The 22,360-nt window shown below is 51.4% G+C and overlaps 1 protein-coding gene across 2 annotated transcripts in view; it reads right to left on the bottom strand.

Annotated features, from left to right (window-relative positions):
• The window catches only part of ARID1A (AT-rich interaction domain 1A), a 53,870-nt gene that overhangs the window by 21,440 nt on the left and 10,070 nt on the right, over window positions 1–22,360 (bottom strand). For both annotated transcript variants that reach the window (XM_058856245.1, XM_058856244.1), the window contains exons 2-4: window positions 11,132–11,344; window positions 10,007–10,489; window positions 9,345–9,458 (exon numbers count right to left, since the gene is read on the bottom strand). In XM_058856245.1, coding sequence (XP_058712228.1) covers window positions 9,345–9,458; window positions 10,007–10,489; window positions 11,132–11,344 — 810 coding nt within the window. The remainder of the gene's footprint in view (window positions 1–9,344; window positions 9,459–10,006; window positions 10,490–11,131; window positions 11,345–22,360) is intronic.

Here is a 22,360-nt window from a genome sequence, read left to right as displayed (position 1 = left end):
AGTGCCCAGTGTTATTTTGGGATGTGACCTGATAGCGGAAGCCCACGGGGACCCTGGAACAGAGCGGTTCCAGCTGCGAGTGGATGCCCGAGCCGGGCCGGTGCCAGCGCGGGGCTGGCAGTGCTGCTGACAAACAGGGCAGCGACACCTCCTCCTCACACCACAACAAATCCACACAATCTGCTCCCCCAGGAGCGGGCAGGGGACTTCATCCCTCGCAGGGAAAGGGCTGCAAGTCCTGGCATGAGCAGCACAAGGAGCCGGGTGGTTTGTGCTGGAAACAGCCGGGATTGTTTTATCTGGCGGCAGGAACCACCACCCCTCTATCTGATAGAGCTCATTTGTTAAACAAACACAGAGATGAAACAACGAGAAATACTTGAGATCAAGGTAACAAAATCCCGGAGGAGCAGAGAGAGACTCGAGGCTCTGCTCCGGCCCATCCCACCGATCTGGAAGAGCAGGAAGACTGACCAGAAAGTAAATGGAATTTACTTTACCTTTACAGGGGACTGCAGCCTCCCCTGCCCATCCCCAGCCCCTCCACGTGGGAAGTGTGGGGGAGCTGGGAATGATCTCGGCAGGATCAGATCACCAGACAGCACTCAAGGAAATTATGGTCTGAGACGAGCATGTGGTGGAGCTTAGAAATTCTGTAAGGCCAGTTGTTTCCATAAGATGCTCACATGCAAGACCAGAGAACAATGGCTAAATTTATTCTCCAGTTCTTTCTGAAAGGGAAAAAGCCTCTTCCTTCCTTCTAATTGAAATCTTCACTTTCTATTACAAGCTCTTTCTCTGTGCAGTTGCTTTTCCACTTATTCAAGAACTACCAACATTTAAAAATCACAAGCTTGTCCTTTCCTTCCCCTTTATTTCCACACCCAAAATACCTCAATCCTCTCTATCACAACAATCACACAGCTGACTGGCAGGATCTCCCTGCTATTTTGGGGACATGGATAGACTCGTTCCTCCTTTGGCAGCACAGACAAATGCTGCCTCTCATGCTCCACAGAACAGTCTCTCCTGGAGCCGTCCCCATGCTCCACTCACAGCACACCCACAAAGGAGCCCGAGGTTTTCACACAAGTGGCACAAGGGTCTGGAGAGGCCCTGGGGCTGCTTTCCTGCTCTGCCTCTTCCAGGCTGGTCCCCCAGCAGAAACCAGAAGCTGGAGCTGGGAACAAGTTCAGCTCCAGTGGAAACCCAGCTGATTCTTTTCATCCAGCCAGATTTATTATCCAGTATCTCCAAAACAGAACAGAGATTTTTCCAAGCCCTGTCCTACCCCAAAAACGTACAGCTTGTGCCAGGGATGGCCACCATTCCCCTTGCTCTGCTTTTCTACCACCAGTTATTGTGGAGAGAACGTGAGTCCATCTGTCCAGCACCAAAAACACCTTCAGGATCGTTCCTGGCGTGGGGATGGGCTGGACAAGACACAAAGGGGACATCCCCCTTTGAAATGGGACAAGACCAGCAGCCAGAAGGAACAAAGGGATTTATCTGCAATGAAATCACTGGGAATGGCCCCTTGGATATGGGCCTGGAAGCTCAACCTCTGATCTGAGCAGGGATGACATGAAAGCAACTAGAATGGAGCTCAGCAAGAGGAAAGAACATCAAGATCCTGGTACCAAACTGAGGGTGCCATAAGGACCTGGGGACCCTCAGGTGCCACACACTCATCCCCACAGTCCTCACAGAGAGGAAGGAAGTGCTGGACTTGCACTACTTCAAGGGGAAAACACCTGCCCAGTAAAACAAACACCAGAGAGGTAACGCAGCAAGGCTTCAGCCTCCGCTGCAGAGTCCATATTCCCTTCCCTTCCAAGGAGCTCCAGCTCCTCTCAGGCAGCAGCGCTGAGAATTACAAACCTAAGATGGGGACTGGAACATGCCAGAGAGATTCGTGCAGTTTCCTTGCTCAAAAAAGAAGCTGAGAAGCTCATTCTTCCAGGCTGGCTTCAGACAAACTGGGAGAAGCTGCTGGCTCGAGCTGCACTGCAGGGAAGGGAGCCTTCGAGAGGAGGCTGGCAGGAGGAGGGGCTCGGTGCCACACCAGAAATTTTACTCTGATTGCAAAAATAAGCTGCTGTTCTAATCCAGCTCAGTAAATCGAGGTGAGGCACAGGATGGAGCAGGGAGGAGGACAGAGGGAAGCGCTGCTGGCTGTGCCACATTCCTGCACCGGAGCCTTGCGGAACAGCCGGCGCTGCTACCGCAGCAGCCATTGATTTTTCAGAGGTCGATACTCCACTCCCACAGATCTCCTCGGCAGGAGCTTTAATCACATCTCCTGCTCCTACCCTGTGCCACCCCTCCTTCTCTTCCCCCTCCAAATAAAATAAAATAAAATAAAATATATTAAAAAAAAAAAAAGGGGGGGAGGGTGAGGGGGCTTCCCTCCCCCTCCGAGCACGGAGCAGGCGAACAAATCTCATCTTCTCCGTCTTTGGAGAGCGGAGATTCAGAGCTGTAGTTGCAGCACAAAGTAGAGAAGGAGTAAAACATGATTCATCCACAGAACAAGATGTCGCTGGAGGGAGAACCCGCCATGTGGAAGGGCAGCATTCCCACCCGGAAAGTGCCGGGCTCTTCCACAGGACCCTGCGAGGTGCAACAGCCAAACCCCACACAGGAGTTCCCATTTAACCCTTTGGAGACTGCTCAGCTGATAAAAAGTGCTCCCAGCTTCACACAAACGTTGGTACAACATTGAACATCCAAGGCAGCAGGAAAATGCTGAATTTTTCCAGACAGGGCGGCGTCACCTCAGCTGTGCCAGGAGCTGTCCCGTCCATCCAGCCCAAAAGGGTGACACCTGCAGCTCCTACAACAGCAATGAGCCCAAAACCAGCTGCAGGAAACAGGCAGGAGGATCCTGGGCACAGGAAAAGCAACACGGCAGCAGCACCAGAGGATGCTCTCCCTGGATTTCTGGGAGCTGTGGGGATGCAGGGATCTCCAAGCCATCGAGGGGAAAGGCTGCTCTTGGAAAGGCAGGTGCAGGAGGGAAATGAGTGCAGGCCTCAGCTGACAGACCTGTTTATTCAAAGAGCTTTTGTTTTCCTTCCACAGCTTTTTAGGTCTCCTCATCCAAGTCTGAAGACAAAACACAGAATGATGGAGGAGGCAGGAAGTTCCCCTTCCACTGCCAGACACGAGGACATTCCCATTCCCCAGCTTCTCTGGAAGGCGCTTCCCAGGCTCATGTTCCACACACCGAGACTCCAAAGCATTTAGTCATCCCAGCATGTGACTGTGCCACCATGCCAACCACCCCAGCCAGGATGGGCAAAGGGAAGCAGCAAAGGCAGGAGCCTGAAATTATTACAAAATTTACAAGGCCCCTGTTTCGGCAGTACTTTGGATTTTAAGGTAAATCAGGGTTTAGTATTCTCATCAGCCTCTGAACCAATTAACAGTGACAGGATCCATTTCTAAAAAAGCAGGAGGAAGGTTTTAGGACAGAAGAAGATTTCTAAGGTCAGGTGTGGCAGTGTTTAAAGCACACCCTCAGTGACCCTGCAAGCTCCATGCAGCACAGGAAGGTCACCCCAACACAGCCTCCCTCCAGCACAGCGGGGTCTGGCAGGGCTCAGCTTGGATGGAAGGGGAAGAGGATGAGGATCAAACATCCAACACCACTCACAGAGACTTCCACACCGTTTAAAGGGTCTCCAGTGACGCCCAGTCAGCAGCAGAGAGGAAGGGAAACCCTGATTTCCTCGATTTCCCTGCTGGGAGAGCAGAAGCTCAGCCCCTGGGCACGGTGCTGGATCCTGCGGCAGTGCAGGGACACCAGTGGCACAGCTCACAGGGACACGAGTGGCACAGGTCAGAGCTCACAGGGACACGAGTGGTACAGCTCACAGGGACACCAGTGGCACAGCTCACAGGGACACGAGTGGCACAGCTCACAGGGACACGAGTGGCACAGGTCACAGGGACACCAGTGGCACAGGTCACAGGGACATGAGTGGCACAGGTCACAGGGACACGAGTGGCACAGGTCACAGGGACACGAGTGGCACAGGTCACAGGGACACCAGTGGCACAGGTCACAGGGACATGAGTGGCACAGGTCAGAGCTCACAGGGACACGAGTGGCACAGCTCACAGGGACACCAGTGGCACAGCTCACAGGGACACCAGTGGCACAGGTCAGAGCTCACAGGGACACGAGTGGCACAGCTCACAGGGACATGAGTGGCACAGGTCAGAGCTCACAGGGACACGAGTGGCACAGCTCAAGTGGCAGAGCTCAGAGCACTGCCCAGGACCCCCGAGCAGAGCTGCTGACCCTGCAGCAGCCCCCTGCCCCAGCCCTGCCCAACTGTGCTGGCCGGGGGATGTGAGCCCCAGGAGGGCTGGATTTGGGAATGTGAGCCCCAGGAAGGCTGGGGAAGGGCTGGGGAAGGGCTGGATTTGGGAATGTGAGCCCCAGGAGGGCTGGGGAAGGGCTGGATTTGGGAATGTGAGCCCCAGAAGGGCTGGATTTGGGAATGTGAGCCCCAGGAGGGATGGGGAAGGGCTGGGGAAGGGCTGGATTTGGGAATGTGAGCCCCAGGAGGGCTGGGGAAGGGCTGGATTTGGGAATGTGAGCCCCAGGAGGGCTGGGGAAGGGCTGGTTTTGGGAATGTGAGCCCCAGGAGGGCTGGGGAAGGGCTGGCTTTGGGGAATGTGAGCGAGGAGCAGGCAGGAAGCTGAGCTGAGCTGCTCCTCACCAGAATAGAAACAGGAAACGAGCGCGGCACCGAGCGCAGCTCCTGCAGCGGCTCCCGGGGGATGCTCAGGGAGGAGAGGGACGAGCTCCTGGGGTGGGATGGGGTGGGATCAGCTCCCTTCACACCCCAGGACAGGGTGGGAGGAGAGAGAATTGCCACACGGACACAGCAAAGCAGCCCTGAGGCAGGGCCGAGTGGGGAAGGTGCCACTGGAGCGGCTGAAGGTCAGGGTGGCTCTGGAGATGCTCTCCACAGTTAAAATACAAAAACCTGGGGGGGGAAAAAAGCACAACCTTCTCAAGGAACCACGCAGAAATGGGCACAGTCACAGCAAGAAAACCTCAGGCAGAGGAGCACTGAACAAGGAAAAATCAGTTTTTAATTTCTGCTCCCACCACAGCTTGGGATGAAACCCTTCGGATGGCAGGAGCAGGAATGCAGGGATCTGCAGGGATCTGCAGTGCCAGGCTCCAGGTGCTCCTGGGGGAAGCCTCGGGGTGCTGGTGGCTTTATCTGCATATCCACTGCTGCTTTGAAATGCACACACTGCTAATCCCTCTCCTAAGGCAAGCAATAAGACAAGCTCAAAAGGCCAAACACAAACCAAACAGAAGCAGGAAGTCCCATATGGAAAGAGAGAAAAGGAGAAGGGAAAAAAAAAAATAGGGTTGAAGTGACCAGCAAATTGAACTATAAATGGTTCTTTCTCCCTGCCCCTGAAAAAGTTGTGAAAATTATTAATTTTAAACTGAAATTTTAAGGGAACAGGCTGCCTCCCTCCCTCCATGGCAGCTCTGACAGTTTTTTTGCTGCATTTCAGCCTGTTGCATTGATTATTTCCAGGTCAGGGGATGCAGCTGACAGAGCTCAACTTTATTCCACTTCAAGCACTCCCAGAGCAGCTGAAATGACCAGTTGGAAAGAATGGAAAATCCAAGTGGTGCTTCCTGACAACGTCCAGTGTCCAAACTCAGTAACTGCTTGACTGAGATAATCAAACCAAAACCACCCCACAACTGCTGGGGACATTCCCTGACAAGATTTTTCTGCCAAAGCTCTGCAGCCTCATTCCTCTCCCCAGCCAACAAAACCTAATTTTCTTAAACCCACAATGCAAAGACCCAAGGCCAGAACCCACATCCAGAAACTAACCATGGATTATTTTCAGATGGTTAAAATCCTTCCTGCCATTGACAGGACACTTTTCAGATCAAAATTCATAGATGGACCAGAGTGAAACATCACTAAATAAACAAAATATTTTCCCAATAGTGTAAAATACTGAGGTTTAAAACTATTCCCACTCTACAACGAGACGAAAATAAACTGCCCAGGATGGGGGGTGGTTTCTCCCTCAGGCTCACCAGTACACTGAGACCAAACTAAGGACATTCTGGGGTGGGAATTCCAAAATCTTTGTCCCAACTGCCCAGTTTGCTGCCACAAAAATTCAAACGTAACCTCACTGTGTCAGGACCTCCAAAACCCTGCCAGAATCTGTCCTTGTGGTTTATTACTGGCTTTTGGGGCCAACCTGGAAGCTCAAACACCAGAGATGCCAACTCCTGTGGCTGGGAAGGAATGAACAGCCTGGTGGGAACCCCTCCATCCATCCCAAAGACATCAGCAGCTCCTTCAAGGCAGCCCATGAGGCAGAGACTGGGGCAAGGTAAAACCCATCCCATGTTCCATAGTGAGAGACAAAATGCCTCCCAACAAACACAAAACTCCAAAGATCTCTGCAGCAGAGCTGGTCTGCAATCCAAACCCAAAGGGATGTCCCAGCACCCAACCTGCTTCCCCCAGAGCTGCTTCCAGCAGCTGCCACAGACTGAAGTTATTGCCTGGAAATGTTTGACTCCTTCAGCCTCAAAATCCAAGACTCAAAGGCACCGAATAAACTGGATACAACTCTCCAGGAAGAATTTTTTGCTAAGGAGAAGAAACTAGGGAATCTCCTGGGAGAAACAGATCTATCCCAAGGATTACTATTCCTCTATTACACCCAGACACAAAGGACTGTACTTCACTTCTCCTGTGCAATTGCAATCTAAGTTTAGTTTGGCTGCAATCCTGATGGAGACTCCCTAGGGAAGCAGTGAATTTTACAGAGAAATTCCTCAGCTTGCCTGCTACAGGAAGGGAGAGCAGCCAGGACACTCACAGGGAGGCAGGGCTCTTCAAAAGGCATCAGGGAGAAAGTTTAGTTAATGACACAACAATCCTGACTGGGAAGGGATCCTGAAGGCCCCACCCAGAAGGATCCACAGGACATTCCTCAGGCAGATCCCAAAAAAAGCCACGGGAGCTGAACAACTTGGCAATGTCCCTGCCAGGAGATCAGCACCTCCTGAAGGGGTGATGGAGAGCCAAAGGAATATTCCCCCTTTACTGTTTAGAGTTCCTACGTGAACACTGAGGCACAATTTCAATGTGTAAAGGCCAAGGACTTGTAAAGGCACAGAAATTTTTAACACTTCCCAAGAACCTAAAAAGCAGGAACCTCCCTTTCCTGCTGGGGCTGAGCTGTGTTTAATTAAAGATGAACCATGGCATGATTTGCCCCAGTTCCAGGATACCCAGTGAGCTTTTCCACAGCACCCACCAGGCCTGGCAGAGGGCTCAGGACCCCGTAACAAAATTAAAAGCCCAAACACAAACTCTGCTCCTCTAAGTCATCCATAATGGCAAAACAGGGATCTGGGAATCCTCCTGAGCAGGATAAAACTTTCTCAACTAGACAGACTGAGCAATATCAGGAAGATAAAAAGAAATTGATAGTGCCCTTGCACGGAGCTCTTGTGCTCCTGAGCATCCCCAGGCCAAACTCCGTGCAGGAGATTGATCACTGCAAACTGGAACGAGGATTTGGCTGCCAGCATCCCAGAGATGCTGCCTTTCAACACCCCACAGCATCCCTGCCTGAAGCCTTCCCCAGCTGCTGCTGCTCTTGTCCTACAGGATCCCAAAGATTACGAAAGGTGGATAAGTGAGGCTCCTTTTTTCTAATTTTTTGCCTACTAAGGAAGAGAAAGGCCAAAAATACACCAGGGCTGGGTAAGCTAAGGACTGCTTGATTTCTTAAATGCAAATTATTTGGTGGTAAAGCCAGGAAAACCAGATATTCCCTTGTTTCTAGGTTCCTCCACTCTTGCAGCTGAGATTGGATTTCTTTTCTTAGACTACTCAGGAGAAGGGACAACTTGAAAAGGGCCAAATATATTTAACCACAAGGTATAAAACAAACTCCCACTTGGTGCTGAGAAGGAGCCACTTCTGCAAAGCCTCGTTACTAATTCCTATAATCCGAGTCAGAGGGATCAGTAGGATTCAGGAAGGCTCCATCAGCAGTGCCTCTGAAAGGACTTCCCACCGTTCTGAGCTACAGCAATTTCTTCAATTACTTCAGTGGCTTCACTTCTCCCGCGCTCCTCGCCAGAAGATGGGTCACATGGAAGAACTTGTGGAGAGGCAGAGTGGAAAGAAACATGCTATTTAAAAAGATTTTTTTTTCTCCCCCCCCCAGGCCTCAGAACAAATTAAATCTTTGTAATCAGGGTCCAAAAGGCAAAAAAAAAAAAAGAAAAAAAAAAAAAAAAGAAGAGGGAAGAAAAAGCAACGACCCACAGCTACTCCCATTAGGTGGTCAGAACTAGAATCACTTTGTGTTTTGGGTGACAATTTGTACCCACGATCCGAAGGCATTATTTCAAGGGGCTCATAACAAAGCTGTTCTCATTGCTGGGAGCAAAAATAACTCAGTTCTACACACAGCTCGCTCCTCTGGCCAATCCAGCTGCAGCTCCCAGCACTGACTTAGCCAGTGGCTAAAGGAAAAAATAAAAGCTCCCTCACTTCCTACTGGTTAGAACAAAAGTTACCAGCAAAATTGAAACTCAGCAGCTCCAAACTTTTCTTCCAGGCCAGAGGCACAGACCAACTTGTGCAAGCTAACCTAAACTTTCAACCCTTCTCTGTTTTCTTGATGTTTTAAGACTAAATTAAATGACTCTGGCCCAAAACCTGCTGGAACACTGGGCACAAACCTCATCCCCAGCTGGTCACTGCACATTCAGATTTAGGATGCCAAAGAAAATATAATTCTCCATCTGCCAAGGAAGAAGCTACAATGGGACTGATCTTCCTCACTCCAGATACCAATCAATTTGTCTTTTTCACCAACTGCTCAGCCAGACTGGACCAGAGAAGCTTAAATCAGCAGCATTAGGGTCCAGTGAGACAGACAGGCAGTGGTGCTCCAGTGGCAACCACCAGTGGTTCCAGTGCCACAATGGGCCAAGGAACAGGAAAATAAGGTAAAAATGAGGATTTTCCCTGGAGGTCAGGACCTCCTCTGACAGACAGTGCACACAGAGCTCACAGAATTAACTGCTTTGGGTGGAACCTGCAGACCAGAGCACTCAGGGTTAAACTTCCTTCTCAAATCCATTACTTTTGTAAATTACATTCAATCTCCAGTGGGAAGCCAGAAGCTAATGACTTAGTAAAAAGCACAGGCAGCCTCCATCGTTCCCATTTCCAGGTGGAATACTACCAGTGCTCATTTCTCCTGCTGTGCTCCTGATTGCCCTCGGCCCAGGCCCCACTCACCGGCAGGCTGGAAGGTCTGGACTGAAGATTCAAGTTCATGTCTTCTTGCCCTTTACTGGAAGCCATTGAGGGAGCAGAGGATGCCTGGGACCCAAACGAGTCTTGAGATAACTCCTGAAACACCAAGAAACACACCAAAAAAAATGTCACAAGTGGGAATACAATGAAGGCCCTGTTGGAATCACTCTGGGATGTTCTCACATCGGGGCAGATTTACGTCCCCTTGGTGACATTTGCCAGCACACACAAACACTGCCCCAGTGCTGCTCAGAGCTGGGAGCACAGCTCTAGGGCCATGACAGAACAGCTCTTCTCCAGCTTTCCCTCATCTCAGATCCTGGGGATCACAGCTTGTCCTGGATCTGCCCCTCTGCTTCTTCACCTTCTCACCCTGGCTCCAGGTACCTCACCACGAACAAGGCAGGTCAATTAAACCCTTCTGCTTCCCACAGGCTGCCCTGGCTGTACTGAGGGTTTTGCTGAAAGCTCCCAGGCAGCCAAGTTTGACTTTTGCCGGTTCCTCCGCGAGCCACAGGAGAAGGCACCAGCTCTGGCCATTCTGTGCCGCCGGGCACAGCCCAAGCCATGTTTTGGGGAACGGGAAGGTTTTCCCCGACATTGCCAAGATCACCCCAGAGGGGAGCGGAGCAGGAGGCGCCTACCTGAGGCGGGGGGAAGCGCTGCTGGGAGTAGGCCGAGGGCTGCTGCGGCGGCTGCGCCGGCGCGTACGACGAGGAGGGCTGGGCCAGCCCCGAGGGGGCCGCGGGCTGCTGCGCCTGCTGCTGCTGGTACGGCGACTGGGACTGCTGCTGCGGGTAGGGGGGCTGGCTCTGGGGGTGCTGCGGGGCCGGCTGCTGCGGGTACGGGCTGGGGGGCTGCTGCGCCGGCTGCTGCGAGTACGCCGGCTGCGCCGAGGGCAGCGCCGGCGCCGGGGGCTGAGCCGCCTGCTGCTGCTGCTGCTGCTGCTGCTGCTGCTGCTGCTGCTGCTGCTGCTGGTACGAGGGCTGGGAGTGCGAGGGCTGTGCTGGAGGCTGCTGAGGGTAGGGAGGCTGCTGCTGCTGCGGGTGAGGGCTCTGCTGGTTGTAGTAGGGAGTCTGGCTCTGCTGCCCGTACGCGCTGGGGCCCTGCTGCCCGTACGGAGGCATCTGCGGAGGGAGAGATGGAGTTGTGCCCGTCACAAAGTTGTGTTTCTCACACGCACACAGATTCTGCTTCCAGAGTGGAAATTCAGAAAGCTGTGCAGAGCAGGAATGCACTGGAAATGCCAGTACCTAGATACTTCCCAGACAACAGCAGAAGTCACTCGTGTGTGACATTATTCTTGGTGGTAACCAAGCTTTAAGAGGCATCATCAATAAGTTTTTAGGGATCCCTATCTGACCACCTTCAACAAAAGTAACATTAAAAGGAAAGACTGCTTGCTCTAACAAAAAAAAACTAAAAATTGCCTTTTGAATCCTGCAAACGGTCCAGCAGGCGCCACTTGGATCATGTAATGAGCCAAAACTGACCTGGAGTAATTTCTTGTGCAAAGAACAGCTGTGTCTCTAACACAGCGCAGCAGAAAGAGGATCTCCCTCCCCTGCTATTTATTTTTCCCCTGCTGGATTCACTGCTCTCTTGGAGCCAAGGATTCCACAGGCTATCCATCCCACCTGGATGCAGGTGTGGTACACAACAGAGCCTGGAGAAATGCCATTTTCCCTAAATACCCGATCCAGCCCGGCTGTGGGGAGCGAGGGCCGTGTCTCTGCCCGTCCAGCTGTGCCAGGCTGTGGGAGCTGTACCTGTTGTGCATAGGAGATGCTGCCCATGGTGCTCTGTGTCCTGCTCTGCATTGCCATGGGGTATCTCTGCGGGGCCTGGGGCCCGTAGGGCTGCCCGGGGTAGCCGTGGCCCTGCTGCGGCCCCGCCTGCGGCCCCTGCTGCTGCGTGTAGGGGTTGTTCCCTCCGTAGGGCTGGGGCCTCATCTTCCCCATCTGATCCATCGGGCTCGACGCCTGCAAGGCAACGCGGGACACGTGAGGCACAGAAACCGCTCCTTGAACACCTTCCCCAAAGCCCCGGCAGAAAACTCCCACCAGGAGAAGCTCTCCTGCCTCTGCCCCGGTGCTAAACCACAAAGTTACATTTGGAATTTCAGCAGGATTCCTGCTGCCCTTCCAAACACACCATTCCACCAACACCAAACCCATTCAATGCTGACACCTCTCCCAGGGCAAGACAGGGAAGAGTGGGGAAAGGATCGAGAAAAATCAATCATCAGTTCAAGTGGGTTTTCCCCATTGCAGGTAGTAGTTTAATGTCCAGATATTCCACAACAAGATAAATTTAGGCTGAAAATTTAAATATTCACAGGAAACACTGCTTCTTTCAGGTATAACAAGGTCTCCCAAAACACTACAGGCTGTTAATTTACACTTGTGCATTTCAATTAATGCACATTGATGTAGTAACACTGGGCAGTGCTGCTGACATCCACAGCCTTCAAGACTGCAGTTTCATTTTTGAATATTTTTTTTTTACATGTGCTTTGTGTCTGCTGCCTTTTGGAGAATAAAGAGTTTCTAAATCAAATTTATTCAGACACACGTTAAAAAAACTGTCGGCCTCAAAAGTCAGGTCCCTGAGCTTTAGAGACAATGAGATGAGTGAAGAAATGCAACTTTCTTTGGACTTCTTCATCTGTGCTACCCCTGCCTGGAGCCAAGATTTAGGAATAGTCAATCGAATTTCCTGAAAACGCTGTAAACCTCGACTCTATAAACCTCAAAACAGGTTTTTTTTTTCACCTTGGCAGTTATTCCCCCACTAAAGCAAAGGGAGTTTTGGTGTGGTGACCTCTAAATGAATCCCAGCACAGTCCTTAACCTCCATTCCTTGGACTGAATGGGAATCCTTCCCTGAGCTCCCGGTGACCTAACTAATCCCAATGAGATGTTTTCCACAGATCACCATGACAATGGACTCTCTATTACACCAGCCCTTCCTGCCACCAGCCCTGGGGTGGTGTTTGCACAGATCCACCCTGCCTGAGCTCAGGTGCTTGAGGAGTGGCCCTGCAGGTCTGCACAAGCACACATCAGCCACAGCTCAGGCTGCAAACCCCACAGAACCCGCACAGCAGAGCAGGATTTCACTGGTGTCTGTAGAATCCACCCTCTTAGCGGGGGGAAGAAAGTTCCTGCAGTGTTCTGCACTCGAGAGAAGCCTTGCCCAGCAGCCAGCACAGCCTGGAGCCCAGCACAGGGACACCAGGGGCAGCTCCTGGGGCTCTGCTGCTCCTCCAGGGGCTCAGTGGGCACGGCAGGAAAAGCCCCACGGCTGGGAAAGGGAGAGGCTGCTGGCTCAATGGAAGATTGTGTCAATAAATCGATGGAGAACAAAGTCCAGGTGCTCTGCTCTACCCCAGCTCAGGGCACCCACGGAATCTGCCAAGCTGGGAGGGTCCAGCTCTTGCACAGGACACCCCCAGAGCCACATCCTGTGCCTGGGAGCGTTTCCCAGATGCTCCTGGAGCTCTGGCAGGGCTCGGGAAAGCCAAGCACGCTGTGGGAGCTGCTCCCAGCCCAGCCCCTGCACGGCCCCGGAGCGATTCTCCCCGCAGAGGCGGATTTTGGGTGCCCTCCCACGCTGGGCTGTGCTGGATGTTCCCGTTCTCATCCATACTGACACCAAAGCAACCCTGAACAGGTTTTATTCCATGTTTTATGCTCAAGCTACCACAGGAGCTGCTGCTGGGCAGTAACAGGGGCAGAGGCAGCTCCAGATCCCTGCCCTGGGAACACCGCGCCCGGAGCCCACGCCAGGCACCCACACGGGCCAGTGCCAGCTCGGAAAAGGAGCTTCCATTCATGGGGGCAGAAAAAAGAGACCTTTGAAGGCTCTGCTGGAACCCTCAGAGCTGCAGGGCCTCAGTCCTGAATGGAGCACCCATGTGGAGCTCCCATACACCCTAAAAGATGCAAATTGTGTTTACATCTTCCCAGCAATTGTCCCTGATGCTTCCCAAGTCTTGCCTTGTGATTACTGACATCTTCTCCCTGCCCACATTATCTCCTTTGGTATGTAAAAACGGGGCCATGGAGCTTTCCCAGCCCCTGGCTTTTGACTTCAGCCTGCTCTCACCACCCCCAGGCACTCACATCCTTCCTTCCACCTGACAAAGTGCAACTTCAGGGTTACTGACTAAATATTTCAGCATCTTTTCCGTTTGTTGCTTGCTTCCTCCTGGTCGTAACTCACCTTTGCAGCCCTCTACCAAGGGCAGCTTCTCAAACACATTCCTTTTCGGGTTTCTTTTAAACTTTATTTTCTCTAAATACACTCACACCACACGCTGCCACCCCTGCACTGATTTTCTTGTCTGTGGTCACCCACAAGACCAACCATCTCTTCAGGGAGCAGAAAAAAAGGTGAAGATTCACTTTTCCATGACTCTTACAGGAAGCATGACAGCTACTAAAAAACTTCCAAGAAACACTTGGAACTGTTTTTAAAAAAAAAAAAAAAAAAGAGAAAGAGAGAGAGAAAAGAAAAAACCCAAAACACAAACCCCAAACATCTTTCCAGGATGTGACCAAGTCATCACCTTGACTGCTCAGCGTAGGAGGACACGACGTGCCTCAAGCTGCCACCCTTCCACCCGGCCCTAGCACAGAGAGGGTGCTAAAAACAAACACAGAGAGCATCTAGATTGCAGCCTTGTGGATAAAATTCTATCACCAGGAGGAATGTAAAAGCCAATTAATCCCTAATGAAGGAACGATTTCGTACACACACTCCTGACTTGCAGCAAGGCTAATTCGTGCTCCCCGGGGTTGCCCTGTACATTTCAAATGCTGTCATCTGTTGTTTCTTCCTTCAAAATATCCCATTAGTCCAGAATATCCCACACATCTCTGTCACTGATGGGGCTTTAACTGCTCTGGACTTGATGTTGTTGCTCTGGCTCAAAGAGTCAGGAAGCTTCCTTGAATCTGCTGCCCCAAAACCCTTTTAGGGAGTTTAACTCCAGGTGCCTCAAGGAAAGAGCCAAGCTGAAATGCAGGGATGGATCCAAGGGCTCCTTGAGGACGCTGGGAGGAGCAGAGGCTGCACAGCCCCTCTGCACACCCAGCACAGAGATGGGAGGAAAGCAGAACACGTCAGGGTAAATAGGAAATACCAAACGACTGCAAAAGGCTGGAAATTCTTCTCTGGGCTGATACATGGGAAATCCTTTCAATAGGAAACCACAGGAGTAGATTACTGTGATTACACTTCAAAAGCAAAGGCCCTGCCACAGAGAGACATAATTGAGAGAAAGTGTTGCTCCTTGATCACTGAAGTCCAGACCCCCTGCTTACACCTCCCTGCATTCATAGAAATTGCTTCTATTCTCCCTCAATCCCACTATCTCTGCTGTTGTGTAACACCAGCAAGTACCAAAACTCAACAAAACATTGTCCTGCCACCAGTCAAACTCCCAAAAACAAAATTGTGTGGTTTGGTGTGTAAAGACAGTGACCATAAGCCCGTGCTCCAGGGAAACTGCGGAGCTTTTGGGGTAATTTAAGATATTTCTAGACTAAGAGTTTGTAACAGCAAGCCCAGAGTGAGCTTAAAATTGCTGAGTTCAAAAGCTCTTCAAATCACTCTGTGTGATGTGAAGGGTGTCAGGCCCTGTAATGAGGCAGTGCAGTGAAACCAGCTCGTCTTCCAAACAACACCGAGGTTTTCCGCAACAAACAAAAAAAGCTTTAAGCAGACAAGAGGATTCCATGAACAATTCTTTTCAGATTTTGTTCGGTGGAAGAGAAATTTGGCCTCTTGAATGAATAGCTTGGTTAAATTGGAGAGGACTTGCTATTGGTCCTGTCAGGAAAATGAGTAAAGGGAAGAGGCAAATCCCACTTCGGAAGCAAGAGCCAAACCCTCCACAGCTGTACGGAAAAATGGAATTCTGACTTTCCCCATTACCTTATTACATATTTGTATTTTATTGGGCCAGAGGAAGAAAAGGAAGGAGAGTCATTTACTGAACTCTCCAGTTTCAAATCAGCATCATTCAATTATTGGCAAATGTGGGTGTTGGCCACAACTGGTTTCTTTCAGCTGCCCCCCCCCGACCCCCCTCCAAAAAATAAGAAGGCCGAAAAAATAAGAAAAAAGCCCTAAGCTCTCACCTTGGCTTTGAAATCTTTCCCTGACCAGCTTTGTTGTCCGTTTTTTGTGATAAAAAAATAATAAAAAGCATTCCTGGCTGTTTAACCGAGAGAAGCCCTAATTGATTCCCACAGTCATTAACCTGCATTTTACCTCGGAGAGTGGTAGTTAAGGAAGTCGGCACTGCTATTTATAACTCATCTCAAATTGAGGGCAGACTGCCTAAAATCTAACACATCCCAGCTGTACTCCTGTTTGAACTGGGGCCAAGGGAATTTTTTAAAGCAATCTTGGCACTGAATGAATGACACCAACAGTACGAGCGCGTGTGGTTGTGTTGTGGTGACGTAGCGCTGGAGGTGGAAGGGGACGGGGGGGCCGCTCTCCGTAATCCCCCTCCCAAACCCAGCTCAGCCCCGAGCCGCCCACCCAGAACCAAACACAGGAAATGTCTTTTCCTGTGGAACGCCTTCAAGTGAGAAGCACATGGCTAATCTGCATGAAAGCAAAGCCACGCCACTCCTGCCAGGAAGGTTGTGCTCGGAATCCCTGGCCACGGAGCCGCTGCCTGCGAGGCCTTGGAGCCGCGCCGGGAATCCCAGAAAGGGCCGGGAACAGATGGGAAGGACCCCGGCAGCACCAGCCATTGTCTGGCTGCCGAGAGCTGCTACAAAGAGCAGCCTGGAGAACCCACAGGGAGGTGCCAGCTGCTCCCCGGCCACCCCGCTCCGGCCGCAGAACGGGGCCAGCGGAGCGAGGTGGAAGTGGCCAGGCTGAGACGATGCTGAGCAGCACCGAGGATGGTGAACACATCCCACAGGCTCGGGACAAGCTGCTCACCTCCCCAGGGGTGATGCAAGTGGGCCTTGTAGAAGAGGGATGAGGAATTCCACCTTTAAACCCTCGTCCTAAACCCTGACACCGCTGCCCTTTCTCCACGTTCCGAGGGCGCTGGGAGAGTTACGCTGCTGCAGCACCAAAGCCCTGAGCAAGACAAAGCCCATTTCCCGTGTGATGGTACCAGCACAGGGCTCATGGACAGTGTGAAACACGGAGAGCATTGCCCACGGCTGGCACAAAGCCCTGGGGGATCCACCAAAACCAGCCAGGCTGTGGTGATTCCACAGCTGACAGCAGCAGCTCCTCTCCCGCGACAGCATCACCATGGCTGATCCACAGCATCACCAAAACAGAGCTCACGGGGATGGGGGACACAACTGCACCCAAAGGGCAACACAGGAGCTTTCAGCAAGCCCCAGTTCGAGCTGATCACTCGTGTTTGCACATCAGACGCTCTCACACCCATCTGTGTCTTCCCCCACAAAGGCTCCAGCTCCTCCACAGCCAGAGGAATGATCACAAACCAACAACTGTCCTCATTCGGGAGCAAACACAGCTCACCTTCCAGTGGGGAACTCTCATCTGCTCTATTTAAGGTGCAACTGGCTGTGCTGAGGTCAACACCCCGGCCTGAACTCGCTGCCTTTTATAGCCCAGGTCACGCCCCATGCCTCCCTTCCCATGGTGGTCTGCTTTTAAAGAGGGACACAAGAGGCTCAGGGGAAGCTGAAGTTTAAAATAAAGATCCTCCAGCAGGATGTGAAAATTCCCCCAAAAGAAAACACCTAGAAAACCCATGGTAATAAACACCCCATGAGGTGCATCCACCACCTCTTGGGGACAGTTTAAACAACAAGCCTGTTTCTCTGAGAATATCATCACAGAAATGCACAGTTCCTTTTTTGCTTCTCCCCTCCCTTTTTCAACTTGAGAAATCCACCAACTTCCCTGTCCCCCAGCACACGCAGGGCAGACACCAAGCCCGTGCTGGCCCTGCTCAGCTCCCACCAGGGACTCTCCTTGCCTTCCCCCAGGGCAGCCCCATCACTCTGGGAACCCCAATCCGTTCAGGAAGCAGGAGGGATGCTCTGACTCACACCCGTAAGCCTGGAGTGCCAAAACCTGACTTCTGGAATACAGCAGAGTTACAAATGCTCATCCCTTGGAAACGTGCAAGACAAATCCATTTTTACATGAGCTACAGAAAAATAAAACTCCTCCCTCGCCCCCACAAATCCCTAACTTGAATCTAACTTGGATTTGGACACTTAACCAGGAGGTGATGTATCATCATCTCATTATCAAAATGGCCAATGCAGATTAAAGTTTGGCTGTCAAAACAAATGACCTCTGCTCCACAGTTTCAGTTCTGCACGCAGAAAGAGCCTGGTTTTTCTTCTGACTTTTCCCAGTAGATCAGAGTTTGACCCAAACACTTTCTATTCCTCTAAAACTCTGCTAACAGCCCAACCTCAGAGCAAGCTCATGACACCAACGCAGAAGGAGAACAGGACCCTCTCTGCATTACTTCAGCCACCTCCTTCTATCTGGAGCTCCTGCAAACCTAAAATCTGCCCTGCTCAATGTTATCCCCTCCCTGATCATTTATTACACCACCTTCTTTGGTGAGATGTGCTGTAAATCCTGAAGTGTAGAGTGGAAGGAAGAGGAGAGAGTCCTCCCATCCTGTGACCTGTATCTCCCTGCTAAACACAATCCCGTAATTACCCATTAACGTTTCTCAGCAAGAGCCCAGTCCACACATCTCGGAGGACTTCCCAAAGCACAGCTCTTACTAATATTTTTCTAATTGATTAAAAGTGACCGGAGTTTTGATTACAGGATGTATCATTACGGAACATCTCATTCCTGAAAGAAGTCAATCAGCAGAAGGTGATGTGGTGGGGAAGTGAAATGAGAGTCACCCCTCAAAGGCTCGCTGGAAATAACCCCACAACAGCACAGTGTTCATGCCCGAGGACCAGCAGAGTTGTGTTATTTTTTATTTTATTAAAAACTGGAGGGTGAGAAGGTGCCAAGCCTGCAACGAGCACCACGATGGCTCCTCACGGACACCTCTCCTGTCTGCAGGCTCAGAGCAGCTGTGGGAACAGCACAGGGGATCCCCCTCTGCCTGAAAACCAGCAACAACCTGAGCACTCATTCCCTCCACCTCAGCTCCTCACACCATGGTAGGACACTGACAAACACCATTTACCAATTTAAATGCAGTCAAAATTAACAAAGGATTATGATTACTGTACAATAGCTGATGACCAGTGAAACTTTCAGGCATTTCCCAGGCAGTTGGGGTCAGGTGACGCAGTTTGTTATTCAGACTGTGTGATCCCTACACAATCTCTGTATAATTTCTCCAATAATTTTAACTTACATTTAAAATACAATTTCCTTCTGTCCAAAGAACTAGGTAACAAGCTATCCATCCCCCGCTGTCCAGCTTCAATTCACTTTACAAGCACTTTATTCAGCCAGCTCGCCCCAGGATTCCCCAAGTGCCACTGCTGACTCCACCCAAAAATCCAAGCAACACCAAGATGTAAAGAAAACTGCCTGAGCTCCATGGGAGATGATCCCAAGGAACACATGACCCTTGTAATGAGGTGCTGCTCCTTTTAAGATGGAAAGAAACTTCCTTCCTGAATATTAAATCAGGCTTTAAGTTTAGCCAGCCTCCTACTTGTGCTCTAATGAACTGGAGGCAAGTCAACAAAAAGATGCTCAAATGTCTCATTACAGCGCTCCCCCTCCAGCCCGGCTTCCACGCTGGAAGGAGCGACCCAGCTCGTGCTGTACCACAGGAATGGGCCCGGGCCAAGAGCAAGCCAGAAAAAAAGCAGGAGGAGGAAGGGCTGGGGTGGAAGAGCAGAATTACACTCGGTGTCACCACTGCTTAAGTGATCTCACTCCAAGGAGCACGAGAGCAGCTGTTCCCCATCACCAGTGAGTCCCAAAATATTTGCTCCAAACAGCGCTGAAAACCTGAAAGGGCTCCAGATGCCCTGTAAATACATTCAGACACTGCAACCTGTGGCAGACTTCAGTCATCCAGCTAATTCCCTGGAACCCCTGTTGCCTTTAAAACAAGCCCTGCTGATCTCATGGACAGATGTCTTTTGCTACTGAGCACAAGGGATGTTTTCCAAAACTGGAGGTCTGAAGGAAGAGCCAACGCAAGGGCTCACTGGAGTTTACTTTCTAGAATAAAGGTAGTTTTATCAATTCATTAAAAGACTTTTCTGCAGAGAAATCTGAGGGTGCTGGTGCACACTCTGGAGTTGATAAGACACCTCCAGCACAGCCTCTTGGGTTCCCTTCTAAGAACACTTTCCTGATAAATCTTCATCTGTAAAATGCAGCAGCACAGGTTTCTACCCACTTGTGTGTCTGAAAGCCCCATCTGTATTTGAATATCTCATCACTTTGCAAATTCATCTCATTTTACACCAGAATAAAGAGCGGCTGAACAGCCTCAACTGGACAGGCAGACTCCCATGGCCCCTTCCCACAGCGGGATGGGCATTCCCGGGATCGGCTCAGGGCTCTGAACAAGCCCAGGTCTCCACAGCCCCACCTCTGCCACCCCACAGCACCCCAAGGGAGGGGGACAGGGGGACACAGCCACGCTCATCCTCGGGGTTGCCTCATCCCAGAGCTCCATCGTATCCACAGCTTCCCCAGGAGCTGCGTGTCAGGGCCTGCAGCTGCTCCGAGCCACGGCTCAGCATGACACAGCCCTGCCCCTGCAGAATCACTGCATCCATCCCAAAGTGAGCCTTATGGAAGATCAAAATCATCCAAGGAGTCTGGGGCTGGGTCAAACCTGCACAGGACAGGCAATGCCAACACAACCCCCCTGCTCCATCTCACTCTCAGCCCCACAGTGGAACCACCCCGGCCTTGGGATGGGGAAACACAGCCCAGGCAGCTCCAACAGCCCCAGGGCACAGCCCCATCCCAGGAGGTGAGGATCAGCATCACTGATTCCCCCAAGGGTCACAGTGGGGTACAGGAGCTGTCACTGCACATGGCATCTCACTGGGTGAATCCCAAACCCCCTCCCATCACTCCTGATCCCACAGAGTATTTTATCCAACACGAAACAAGGTAGCAAAGCTTTGTTTTGCTAAAAGGAAACACAAAAGTTACTTTATTTCCCTTGTCATTACAGCAGCTGACAAATTTGGGTGCTATTTTTGTGGATTTTAGTGAGCCTTCTCTTATTTTAGCCTTAAAATTCAACATTCAAGCCTCCACTTCAGTTCCACGGAACCAAAAATATTTAAAGTTGCAGTAATGACAAGTTACCATCTGCATTTACTGAGGATGGGCTCGGTAACTTTACAGCAAAGCCACAACCAATCTCCAGTATTTACACCCAAAGGAGCTATTTGCATCCAGCGAAGCAGGGCTGCCGTGCCTGCCTGGGGAAGAGGAGGCTGGGGGAGATGGAAAGTCTACGTGGGCAAGAAACTTGGAGCTGCAGCCAAGGCAGCTCCAGACAGCAGGGAAGACACTCCTGGAGCCTTCACCAAGCCAAGGCTGCTGTGATTCAGGTTCACTACACATCCTGAGCGACACAAGGTCTTTGCTACCTAAAAATATTACTCATTTTTTCTTTTAAAACAGCCCACCAGGCCTTGCTTACAGGTAGTTTTTCAAGCCTGGTTCTGTTGCCCCACACTTGCTTCTGTCCTTGGGCTTTTATTTCATCTCCATCCAGAAAAATCCAGATTTCTTTCCAGGCAGAATGAACAAGGTGGGGAGTTGCTCAGCGAGTTGAGAGGAGCGTGTGCTGGCAGCTGGGGAGAGGATACAAGAATTCCCAACTGTGCCAATGCCATGGGGGCAGGAGGAACAGCCAACGCTGCAAAGTCTCCACTGGTTCCAGGAACAGGTATAACAAGAAACTGCAAGACACCTCATATGAGGAGAGGAAGATGAGCCTCGAGTGTACCTTGACAGCAGTGACACCTTGGGAAGGTTTATTGCTGTTTCCAGAGTGACTGGACACAAAGCTCTCCTCAATCCCTGCCCCTCGCTCTGCGGAGCAGGGCACTCCCAGCACGCTCACAGCCACTGCTCCAGCCGGGAAATCCCTGCTCTGAGGCTCAGATCCCACCCGGCTCTCCTGGATTCCCAGCCCCACTGCAGGGCTCCCAGCCCCACTGCAGGGCTCCCAGCCCCACTGCAGGGCTCCCAGCCCCACTGCAGGGCTCCCAGCCCCACTGCAGGGCTCCCAGCCCCACTGCAGGGCTCCCAGCCCCACTGCAGGGCTCCCAGCCCCACGGGAGCGCCTCGCTCCAAGGGAAGGCAGGCAAGGGTTAAGGGCCGGAACACAGCTGAGAACCAAGGAGCACTCACTGCTCTGGGATGCTTCATACAACACTAATCACTTCATCTGATTTTAATTCCTGACACCAAATCAGCATATAGCTTTTCAAAGGAAATCTTGTCCCAGATTGCAAGGTAATCAATCACAATTAACGTGGAAAGCAGCTTTTGCAATGCCATCGTGGCCTGTGAGCCGAGCAGGAAGGACAGGGAAGGGGCTCAGAAACATCTTCCGAGTACAGGCAGGCAGGATAATTTGGGACAGGATTGTCTCCTGCACAGCAGCCTGTCAGGCTTTTTGCTTCTCCAGTGAGAGAGTTTCATGACAACACTCTCACTCCCCCCAAAGTCCCTTCCCCACCAGTGTGCCCTGCTCCAGGGGAGCCACATTCTCCCCACAGGCTGCTGGAAACCACATTTCCATCAAGATGATTTTTCCTTAAACCAGAGAAAACTGTCAAGAGGATGGTGCCAGGCTGTTCAGTGGTGACAGTGACAGGACAAGGAGCAATGGCCATAAACTAAAACACAAGTTCCACCTCAACATGAGGAAAAACTTCTTTCCCTGAGGGTGGCAGAGCCCTGGAACAGCTGCCCAGGGAGAGGCTGGAGTCTCCCTCTCTGGATCTGTGCCAAACCCACCTGGACGTGTTCCTGTGCCACCTGCTCCAGGTGAC

This window comes from Poecile atricapillus, chromosome 24 (genome assembly GCF_030490865.1).
Source record: "Poecile atricapillus isolate bPoeAtr1 chromosome 24, bPoeAtr1.hap1, whole genome shotgun sequence".
Classification (NCBI taxonomy): Eukaryota; Metazoa; Chordata; class Aves; order Passeriformes; family Paridae; genus Poecile; species Poecile atricapillus.
This window is presented reverse-complemented; position numbering and strand designations above follow the sequence as displayed.